Here is a 12,220-nt window from a genome sequence, read left to right on the forward strand (position 1 = left end):
TTAAAAACAATCAAGGCTTTTCTTATGTTTTCTCTTACAATTCAATTTCTTGTTTCTTTATTTTGGATTTAGGATTCATATTGCCAGGGAAACTCTGATTTAAACTGCCAAACTTTCTCTGAGTGAATTTTGTTTTATTAATTCTTTGATAATTCCATTTGTATTTGATCTTATTTACCTCCTGCTTCTCTCCCTAATTCTTCCAGACCTGTGTCCACTGCTCCACCCCACCAATTTTCAATCCTTTCCCTTTTAAATAGCCCTTCAATTAGAATTTGTGTTGCTCATATACTTGTAACTGTGGTGCCATCCACTGGGATGTGGTTCACCTATAAGGGGCCACACTCTTAAAGAGAACTGACACTTTCATCTCTAAAAGCCACCAATAACTCCTCAGTTGGGGTGGGCTGAGCTGATCCAGTCTCCATGCTAGAATGTTGTCAGGCTTAGCATTTTATCTCATCAAAAACTCAGTTCCTCTTACAAATGTAACAGAAGAAAAAAAGGCAACTAGTGAGTATGATAAAAAATATATTCAACTCAATTGATTTTTGCTTTTAATGGGAGAAGTTAGAACAGTTTTTTTTTTCTGTCATTATTTCCATTGCTTTTAAAGGTCTGTCTGTAATCTGGGATGTTTCTCACATGCTTAGTTATCAACATAAGTGACTGATGTTGTTTATAACAAGCTTTTAGTGTCCAACAGATTTTATGTAAGCATCTGAAGATATTACCACCACTAACTTAGCAGTTACCAGACCTTGACTTTAATGAGTGATTGGAATAAATACGACATAAAATGTTGAGCTTTTCTGCTTGACCAACCACCTGCCTGATGTGTCTGAAAAGGCACCAAGCAGCATATGTGGAAAAATCATTCTAAGTAATATTTAATGACACATAAACACTTGATTAAGTATATCTATGGACTCACCTGGGACAATAATGCTTGGGGTCCCTTTTCTTCTAGAAACTGACCTTATTTCACTGAATTTGTGAGAATCTGAGTCAGGCTTACAGACAGATAGAGGCAATATGATCAGAAAGGAAGGGGAATTGTTTATTTATTTAAATAACAAAATACGTGTCAGCTAGTTTAACACATATGAAGCAAAGGATGAGGTCTGTATCTCAGTGGATAGACTTGTCTTTTGTTGATATGAGGTCCTAGGATCAATCTCCAGCACCAGAAATTTTAAAAAAAAATGTAGTAATATTAAGTCAAAAAGCTAACTAAAAACTAATTACAGAACAATACAACTTAGAGTCTAAGAAGAGTGGGAGATTCAATGCTTTATCATGCAATGGCTAATGTAAAGGCTAGTTGAAGAACTCAATAAATTTCTGCTACTTTTGTTATTTCACACACACACACACACACACACACACACACACACACACACACACACAGAGTTCCAATATAATTACAATTATATTTAAGAGCTCATAGTATATGGGTGTTCCAAATTTTCTTCAGAGAAGAACATTATGTGAGACCATTTTAATTATCTTATAACTGAAATAATTAGATAGCTTCTAAATAATTGTTCTGGGTTTATATTTTGTCAGTTCTAGTACTTCATTTCTTAGGGAAATATATGATAAGTGATATTACTCATGAATAATATTATTAAAGATGTTCATCTCTGATAAGTATGGCTCTTATCAAAATCTTTCCCCAGTGGAAGAAATTAGGAACAGCCACATACATTCATGGAAATCTTGACTTTGGGTAGATATTTCTAGAGTGTCATTTCTGTAATACCAGTCACATTGTGTTAAATAGAAATGTTCCACAATAATCCAGAAAAACAAAACAACAAAAACTAAATGCAGCATTCTTAGGCAAAAACACTAATCAGGATGGGTGTCATCTACCACTAGTTCCAGCAGCACACAGATAGTCAATATCTGTTCAAAAGTGCTGCCATCAGGAAGAACATTTTCATTCAATCTCACAACTTGTTGCTTGGGAGCCTCAAAGTGAGCTGGTCATGCTGATTGTCCATTCCCATGTGCAAAGACAGAGACAAATTACTGTTGGCCCAGAAAGCACAAATACATACAACGGGATACAGTTTCAGGGACTCCAAAACTATCCCTGAAAAGAATGCATTCCCCCCTCCCTACCCCCAAGAAACTCATCAACTCTCCATTTTTTACTTAGAATTCTTTTAAATGTCTTTGGTGTAAAGATAATGGAATACTAATTTATCAATCAGTCTACAAATTATGTTAATAGGAAATGCTTCTCTACTTTTGAGCTGAAGGATAATTTGTATTTATCCTTATTTTTTTTTTCATTGTGTGAAACCATTCCTGGTTTGAAATCAGCTTTAAGTAGTGAGGGAGAATGAGAAGATCCTGGGCTTCCAAATGAACAGCAGCAATAATGCCCTAAAAAAGTTAACTCAACTTGGTTTTTATTAAAGGAATTCCATTGCAGAGGAGAAGCACACATGATTTATGTAGCACAGCAGAACTTTAATCCACAGCTCAGAAAAGGGTGCAAGAGCAGCTTGAAAATTATGCCGAGCTTAATTATACTTAATGTGAATTATTCAGAAGTGCAGACAGAGACTAAAAATTTATTTCATACAAAGAAGCTTGACATTTTAATTGGTCCTTCAGAATAGAGACAAAACAATTTCCTCTCAAGAAAATTTACATCTTCCCTATCAGACCCACAGCCTCAGCCAAGCAGAACTTCATTAACAAGATTAATCATGCCAGTGTCTGCTCTATCAGGTGGATGGCCCAGGTGAAAGCAGGAATACAAAGGAATGATTGACACTTTCAATAGATACAACTGCTTTAAAGATGCAAAAAACAATAGACTGTTACACTGTACCTTGGTCATTAGCCATTTTGTCAGGGTGTTCCACTGTGGAGAGAAAAATAAATTGTTATTAGAGTGTAGAGTTTCTTATGATAAAGTTGGCTTATCAAGTCCAAAATTTTGTCAGTATTTCTTTTGGATAATCAGCCAGAGGCAGCAAACCCCTAAAAATAATGTTTTTGCTAAATAAATATTTTCTAAAATCTAGTTGCCATGTTTTTCTAAACATAGATTTATTTTGTAATTTTAATTAAAATAGGATTGATAGTAAAATAAGTGGAAAGGATTGCCAAATCATATATTTTTAAGTAAGCTACAGGAGGTACTTATTTTATAATTTATTTTTTAAAACAAAAGGATGTAGAGTCTAAGTCTTAGACAATTCTTAATGAACTAGGCAAAGCACTGGGACATATTCAGTGGGATAACTACCATCAGGGGGAGAACCACTGTGATTAGGATAACTGTGATGACTGATCTCACACCAGGTGAAGCTGACTCTTGATTTATTCACAACTGCAAAAGAGGTTATGATTAATCAAGGGTCACAAATTCCTTTTTAAATGTAAAAGTATCTCTAAACTTCTGAAAATCTGCCTTCTTTCCCTTAAACAGATGAAATTAAACACTAAATCAATACTATCTCAGTTCTAAAAGGAATCTTAAGGAATTTTTGGTCACTCTTCACTTTTGCAATTCTCCATCAATTATAACTATTTTATGTGTACATTAACTTGAGTTTTGTGTCTTTTGGGCATATTTAACTAACTTGTACTCAAAAGTTGACTTGCTTCTTGTATATGTTTCATTGAAACTTAGAGAGCCAGATATTATGCAGAAATACACAATGAGGCATTCATTTGTTTTGGGTACCATTCTTGTTGCAAGTCAATTACTGTTGTTTGAAAAAAATAACAAACTAAAGTGAATATAGAGAGTTGACAGACAGCTGGGGATTTTTGACAGGCCATTGCATTAAATATAGTCTGCAGAGTGAACAACAAGATTTTTTTTGTTTCCCCTTTTTCTTTTTCTTTTTTTTTTTAGAGAAAGTCTCTCTGCAGACCTAGCTGTCCTGGAACTCACAATATAGGCCATGCTGGCCTCGAATTCGCTAATATCCTCTTGTCTCTGCCTCCTGAGTGCTGAGATTAAAGGCTTGCACCACCTCACCCCAGTGAGACTGAGCAAAATTTTTAACAAACGTCTGTAGCCTGTTAAAAATTATGCTGAGTTGTCAGAACCAGTATGTCAGGCTTCTAGCAATAAAGGTTGCAGAATACTTCAGGGACACAAGTAGGTACACAATCTGAAGAAGTGTACAAATTTGGGAATCAACACAGTACACATTCGTGAAGCTGTTCTAATCAGCATTTTATGTCTAACGTAAAGATGTGTTTAATGAGAGTCTGTGGAATAATGTCAAAAAGGAACAAAAAGAAAGACAAAGACAAGAATGCCAAGTTCATTTTTTCTCCATACTTTCATTGTTCCTTCAAATTCTTAATTGTATTGCGTTCATTGTCTGAAGTCCAAGATTTTTTTTTTTTTTTTTTTTTTTTTTTTTTTTTTTTTTTTTGGTTTTTTCGAGACAGGGTTTCTTTGTGTAGCTTTGCGCCTTTCCGGGAACTCACTTGGTAGACCAGGCTGGCCTCGAACTCACAGAGATCCGCCTGCCTCTGCCTCCAAGTGCTGGGATTAAAGGCGTGTGCCACCACCGCCCGGCTACCAAGATATTTTTAGTAAGTGGTGAATAAATATACTGTCTTCAGATTTGGTTTTCTGTTAGTAAAGTAACATTGGACATACTGTGAAAAAAAAATTCAAGCTATAAAAAAATGGTTACTAGCTGGGTGTGGTGGCATACACTGTTAGTCCCAGCACTTAAGGGGTAGAGGCAGCCAGCTCTCTGGGAGATCAATGCCAACTTTCAGTCCAGCAAAAAAAGAGAAGACTTTGTCTCAAAATAAAAAATTATTGTACATTATCTTCCAACAGAGACCAAATGGATTCTAATAGTTACTTTTTTATCAAAGTCTTGTCATTTGTGATTTGAATTTGTAATTGTTCATGCCATGTGACCAAAACCACCATGTGTTTTGTGACGATACAATTTGAATACTAAGCCACTTTCCCATTTTCTGACACATAACTTTCAGTGAATTTTATTTCTGGACTGGGGAGAGTCATATTTTAAAATACCAATTAAGGATGCCAGGAGACTAGATCATGGTCTACTGAGAATTGATCACTGAACCCTCTGCTCCTTTGGGTGTACGAAATGATGCTCTCCCACTCTACAAAGTTTCTGTCGTCTACTATTTTAGGAGCACCCTTCCTCCCTAGGGTATCACAAATATAATTGTTATTTTTGGCTGTCAACTTGACTATATCTGGAACTAACTAAAACCCAAGTGCCTGGGTATACCTGTGAGGGATTTTTGTTAATTTAATCATTTGAGGTGAGAAGACCCACCCTAAATTTGAATCCTTTAAGTTGGGAAGCTCCAGTTTAAATTTAGGCCACACCTTCTGGATGTAGCCTATGTAAAGGACCTGGAAGGAGAAAGTGCTTGCTCTTTGCCTGTTTGCCCTCACTTTCCCTGTCAAGTTTATTCCTTCACTGGAATTAAAACCACCTTCTTCAGGATTCTGGCATATGCTGAAGACCAGCTGAGACATCCGGGCTTTGTGGACTGAACAACTCCTGGATTTTTGGACTTTCCAGTGGGAGACAGCCATTGCTGAAATAGTTGGAGCATTACTTGTAAACCTCTCCAATAAATCCTATATATTACACCATATATAAAAATTATTATATATTTAAATTAATCTTAGAAATCACACAATAAACATATATGTGTGAATTATTATATATAATGTATTATTATATATAATATAGTCTTTTAGTTGTTTCTATAATTAATACTAATAAAATAAGTGAACACATCAATGAAAATTTCACTGAAGGCAATACACACAGAAACATACATCTTGCAATGTTTTGAAAGTATGGAAGTGTCTAAATAGAAGTCTGTGAAGGATGTGTAGAAGGGTGGTCAGAATTTACATATTCCTGTGTATTGAAAAAATCAAGTGAATCATTATTTTAATTAAAATTTCAAATAAATAATTAGACATATCACAAACATGTGCATATATGCTTTTTAATTATAAATGTTCCTATAATTCATCAGTGACTACTACCAAATCTCCTAAACCCCTCTGGCTGGCTGCTACCAGCAAAAGGCAAACTTAAATCTTGAGTACAAAATGCTGCTGCTTTGGGCAAAGCCTGAATATGGAGGAATGAGGCTTGGGGATACCTGCCTGGGGTGTGATTTTCAATGAAACATTTACCCATTAGCCAGTAGACTACAGGGATTTCCCTTAGCTTCAGGAAAACATCTGAACCTCTCTCTGTGTCAAACAAGGTCACATGCTGATGAGCAAAGGCCTTCTGCCTTTAAGCAGCTTTGGAAAGAGAAAATCTTCAGTCAGAGCAATTCCATGATTTTTGTATTTGGTATAACTGGGGTTCACTGAGATATCAAATCTTTTATGACAGATAATTTATTGGCCTTAAAACATTCCTCACTTAAAGTGACATAGAAAATATTTTGCAGAACTCAGGTTTTATTAAAGGTAGGCAGTATCAGGTTTTTTGTTTTGTTTTGTTTTGTTTTTTTGTTTTTTTTTTGTTTGTTTTTTGGTGTGTGTGTGTGTGTAATTTAAAATTTCTCCAAGACATGAAAAGATTATTTTACCATGTGAGCAAACTTTATTCACAAAATTGCTATTAAGCACAACATCAAATCAGTACATTAGACCTAATTCTTGTAGATCATTATAAAAGAAAATTTGGAACTTGTCTCCAGCTTAGAAAATGACTTTATAGATGATTCTAGGAGAGTTAAAGAAAACAGTAACAAGTGAAATGTTAACTTCATTAAATAACCTGTAGGATGGCTATCAATGCGGGCCAGTATATCCTGAGGCAGCTCATCAATCTACCGTATAAAACATTCAGATTCTTTAAATCACCATAAACCCTCCCTGACATCGCTTGGCTGGCATGCATTGTGAGCATGAAATTAATTTGGCACCCACCTATAGATAAAATTTAGGCATTTGCAAAACATTGTCTAGTTACATTCTATGCTTCTACGAAATGAACAACTGGCTGTCTTTCAATTGCTCATGAAGTAAAACCTGACTTAGACATGAGGTTCTCAAAACCTGGACAAAAAAAAACTAGCTTATTTCATCCTCACCTCCCTCCTCAGTCCTCCTATGACATGAAGAACTGTCACACAGGCTTAGGATGAATGCTTGCTTGTGTATTTTTGGCAAATTTTCAGGTAAGCTGCTAACGAAATGCAGCTTTTGAATAGCTTACTCATGAGAATTCAAAAGCCCACTATGTATTCGCATAGCTTCCTAAAGCATTGAGGAGCCGACTGTGCAGTTATTCTAAGACCCTTCTTTAAGAACAGCAAAGAAGTGGGTAGAATTATCAATCATGAGGGGCCCTTTATTGTCTCACTTGTTTGTGATCATGCACTAATTTTTCTGGAGGACATATATACGTAATGTAGTCACACATTTAAGACCCTAGCTATCTATCCTTGTACAAATCAGTGAAGACAGAACAGTAAATATACATCTGAAAATATCAGCTATGGGAAGAAAATTATTTTCCATCATTGACTGAGACTTTTGCAGTCATTTCATCTTGTACAAAAATATTATTAGACTCAAAAAGAGTAAGGTTCTTTTATGTAGTCAGTATTTGAACTCAGTATTTTCTATAAGGACAACTATCTTTAAATTGAGCACACACACACACACACACACACACACACACACACACACATTCTTACAAGAATGTGGGATTTCATTTAACCATCATCTTAAACTTCTTTTGTTTTGTTTTGTGTTCTCAACATGCCAATCACATTTATCTTTTTAAAATTTGTTTGCTTACCTTATTAAAGTTTTCTTTAATACATAAGAGTAATCATTATTAAAAGGAAATAAAGTCTCCAATTTTAGGCCACATACATAATTCAATACATGTACATTTCTATTTAATTATTTTAAAAGGTCTAAGGATTCACTGTATCTCAAATAAAAATGGTATACATAAAATCAATGCAAAATGCTGGAAGGCTATAAATAAAAAGTCAAATTAAATATGTCTGCTGGTGTTGATGGCAGAAAAATGTGATAAAACCATAGATCTTCCTTTGACATATTGACTTTGAGTTTAAAAGTCATATTTCAATTTATTTTGAATAGTCACTGAAGGTATTTTTTTTTTTTTTGCCAAAAAAAATATAGTGTAGGTTTGCTTGTTTGGTTTTTTCCTAACACAGACTATGGAGTTACTCTATGACTATCCCCAGAGAAAAAGAAAAAGATGATGAGAAATAGTTCAAACCTTTTAAAGTCCTGAAGAGGATGGGATCAGAAAGGGGCCCCACTCCTTTTGCATTCCGTGCTTGAATTCGAAAGTAGTACATGGTGTCCAGGTTGAGATCCATTATCTGATGGGTCAGTCGATCACCACTTATAGTTTCCATAATCCAGTCGTCTATTGGTATATTCTTGTCCAAGGTATAAAACAAGATGTAAGCTGTATAAATAGACAAATGCAATTCTGTTTGGTATACAGAACACATGTTGCAGTTCTCCTTTCGATAACACATTTCTCAAATATAATTTGTAATAATTATTATGTGTCCACAATCTATAAACCACAGCATCCAGTATAGCAAGCAATGACTTTTCAATATTGTAAGAATTAGATAATAATTGTTTCAATGCACAGAATCAGAACATGGAGTAGGCCATTAGAAATAAAATGTATCTGTCATATTTAAAATTTGGTGCTTTAGCTATCTATAAATTCTGATTGCTTTTCTCTAATATGTAAACATTATGATAAATGTAAAACTGTGATAACATGCCTGCATAATACTCATGGCAATCTAATTATGAAAATAAGTAATATTTATTTTGGCTGTGCTCAAATAATAAAGATATATTGGGAAGTATAAAATTCTGTATGTATTTAGAATATTATAAAAATGAAGAGTAATATTTTATTTTTGTAGTGACCTTGGGAAGTTAGCAGGGCCTGTGTGGCACTCCTCTCACAAATAATGAAGTCAGATGGAAAAATGCCTGGATTGAGATTCTCTAAGCCATATAATCTAGCATTATTTCTCCTGTTCCAGCTTAGGCAGGCAAATAAATATCACTGAACTATAAAGTTGGCTGTTATCTCAAATATTAGTACCTATCATTGGAGAACTTTAATTTTATGTTTTGGGAGTATGCTACTAGAATGGTAACAGTGCACTCATTTATGACAGTCTAATTTGAATTTGCACTGAAAATCAGCCTTATGAAATATGCATCTCTGAACATTAGTCTTAGCCAACTTAGGTGCTATCTCTTATTTAAAAGCATCAATAATTTACATATTACATTGTCAGATGAAATTGTATGGGGCTAATCGTGTATATTTTTGTTATATAAATATGGTGTTGTCCTTCACTTCTGCCAAAATTCCGGAAATAATATTTACCTTACATACCACACTGTTTGTAAGTCTAGTAATTCTTCATAAAACCGTTTCTTTTATGTAATTTTCATTGTTTATATTAATCATACACTGTACTGTGTTACATAAGAATATGAAAATCACTTTCTAAAAGCAATATGCTTCCCTTTTGAAAGGCTTTCCTTTTGAGTCCCTCTTGCCCCTATCTCGACTAGGAACTGTCACTGTTAGGTATGTGCCATGCTTAATTCACGGTTCTCAGACTGAGTTTCACCTACCTTCAGAAGTATTCATGCACCATATGTGTACTCTCAGCACAAATCTTCACTGTAGGAAGACTGTTGCCTGTGCAGCCCCATTCTTTCTCTTTGTTATTCACGCCAATCTACCTTCCCTTACTTTCTGTATCCAAACTGATCCCAGCAGTCAAAGTCCTGTTCAGGTATTTCTGATACATCAAAGTCGTCCTTGGCCATAAGCTTTCTTTCCTGTAAGCTTTGTGTTTTTAATAAACTAGGACAACACCTATGGTTTATATCACTCATTATACTGTCTAACAGAACTTTCTTGGATGTTTGGAGCTCTGTGCTTTCTGGGTTCTAAAGTTGGAATTTCTTCCCTGTTGATCTGTAAATTTAAGCTAACTTACAATATCCAACATCCAGAAGCAATTTTTTTTCTTTAAAAAAGAGACTAATTATGAAAACTTATTTTTTTGTGTGTGTGTTAATTCTCACCTTTCCTCTTTATTTGTATTCTTTCAAACCTGCCCGCCATAGAAATTACCTGGAAGGTGAGTATACATTATAAAAATGACCACAGGGCAGGACTTTTTCAGTTAATAGTTCAGTGAGCCATCTCTGGTGGATGCAATTACTCCTATTATCTGGTCTTCATACTTTTGTCTGATGCTGTCCTCCTGAGCTATGATGAGTTTTAAATCTTGCTTCTTACCAACATCATTAGTTGATGTGTCAGAATATCCTGTAACATTAAGTCAGGTAAGATTATGATCTCTGTTTTGTCAGCAGATTCCATGGATCTTTTCTTCTAGTGTTTTTTGATGAAGTGACTGGCCAAGAGGAGTAACCAGGAGGCAGAAAGTGAGAGTCAAATCTGGCCATCAATAAGTAACCAAAACCCCCTCTCAATCATGCATGTTGATAAGCAAAAATATTGCCAATCACATAAAAACTTAGACTTTAGCTAGGCTGGTATATTGATTATACCTTCCTTCATAAGATAACTTAAAGCAAAGGGCTTAATCAAAGTATGAAGATATTCTAGACACACAGAAACTGTGACTACATTCATATTTTGGTTTTGGCCACTAATATATAGTAATAATATTGCCAGGAATATATAGAGTTAGGATAACCTCTACAATCTGTACCCCAAATTATTTCTGTGATCAAGCAATATCAGAAGCAAATGCTTGGGTGATCTGTGGGATTTTCATATTTTTTGACATCTGCTTCAATATCATGAAAGTCTGATCATCGTGAGAGTTTGGTAGAAGGTGGAAGGCATGTCATAATAAAGAACAGCACAGAATATGAACATGCTATATGAGTCTTCTCCAAACATTAAGGTTGGGTGGATTTCAAAATGTCATTGTATAAAAGTGTTTTCATGGATATTGTTCATTTATGGTTAATTCCCCATGATAACAATTATAAAATATCCTCATATTTATGGTACAAATTAATTTCCCCAGGAAACCATATCTATTGAAAAGAATGCAGTGACGCTGGCAACTTTTCTTTCTTTCTTTTTTTAAATTATATCTGTGTCTTGTCCCTCCACCAAAAAAATGAAAAGAAAAATAAATTTTTTTTTACATTAAGAGCCACGTCTTCTAGTATGTTTTCATTCCTCGGGAATCTTACTAATAATCAGTATTGAAACTTATTGATTGAATGAGTTTCTGTAGCATAGAAGTTTCATTTTGGATGAATGACTTGTTTTGGTTTTGTTTGTTTTTTTTCTAAGACAGAGTTTCTCTGTGTAATAGCCCTAGCTGTCCTGGAATTCACTATGTAAACCAGGCTGGCCTCAAACTCTCAGAGATCCAGCTACCTCTGCCTCCCAAGTACCGGGATTAAAGGCATGCACCACCACCTTCTGGTGATTAATGACTTTTAATGAAATTAACATTTTCTGTGTTGTTGTAAGGGTATGATGCATATGAAACCTTGAAAATTATTCTCCCACCCAGGACACTATGCTTCTTTATGGTTTTTCTTCATTTTATTTTTAGAGGAAAACAATATATTTGCATTCACTGTGATTTATCTAAATAAGTTATTTATTGAAGATTTAAAACTGTATTGATGAGCTAAAAGCTCATCATGTGTCAGGTTCTGACAACTCAAAATTGTTATTGCACCAGTCCTCATTATTTACAGTGACACCAAAGAATTTCATTTTTTTTCAATTTGATGATTAAAAATTTTCAAACTTCAGTTGAAAGATATCATTATCCAACCCTAAAAACTGGTCTTAAAGAAAGCTCCCAGATTCATCTAAGTGTGCCAGATTTGGGTATGTTCTGAAGGTACTGAATGGATCTAAAGTTTTAAATTACAGAATTTCACAACCACACAATCTCCTTTGAAAACCTGTGCATCTATTACCACTGGCTGTCTTTTGCCCTTGCTATCATCTTATTCTTTTACTTGTCAGAACTGACCAAAACAGTAAAGTTTCATGTGAAGTGACAGTTTGGAGGCTCCTCTGGGATTATTGGTACAACCAGGAGCTCTGCTCTTGAAATCACATTTATCTAATATGCATAACATGTAACATCA

General features: G+C 34.6%; 1 protein-coding gene across 2 annotated transcripts in view; it reads right to left on the minus strand.

The window, feature by feature from the left end:
- Positions 1-12,220, minus strand: part of Dcc (DCC netrin 1 receptor) — a 1,155,384-nt gene that overhangs the window by 103,959 nt on the left and 1,039,205 nt on the right. For both annotated transcript variants that reach the window (XM_016001609.3, XM_016001571.3), the window contains exons 20-21: positions 8,283-8,477; positions 2,852-2,884 (exon numbers count right to left, since the gene is read on the minus strand). In XM_016001609.3, the coding sequence (XP_015857095.1) occupies positions 2,852-2,884; positions 8,283-8,477 (228 nt within the window). The remainder of the gene's footprint in view (positions 1-2,851; positions 2,885-8,282; positions 8,478-12,220) is intronic.

The sequence above is a fragment of the Peromyscus maniculatus genome, chromosome 19 (assembly GCF_049852395.1).
Source record: "Peromyscus maniculatus bairdii isolate BWxNUB_F1_BW_parent chromosome 19, HU_Pman_BW_mat_3.1, whole genome shotgun sequence".
In the NCBI taxonomy this organism is placed as follows: Eukaryota; Metazoa; Chordata; class Mammalia; order Rodentia; family Cricetidae; genus Peromyscus; species Peromyscus maniculatus.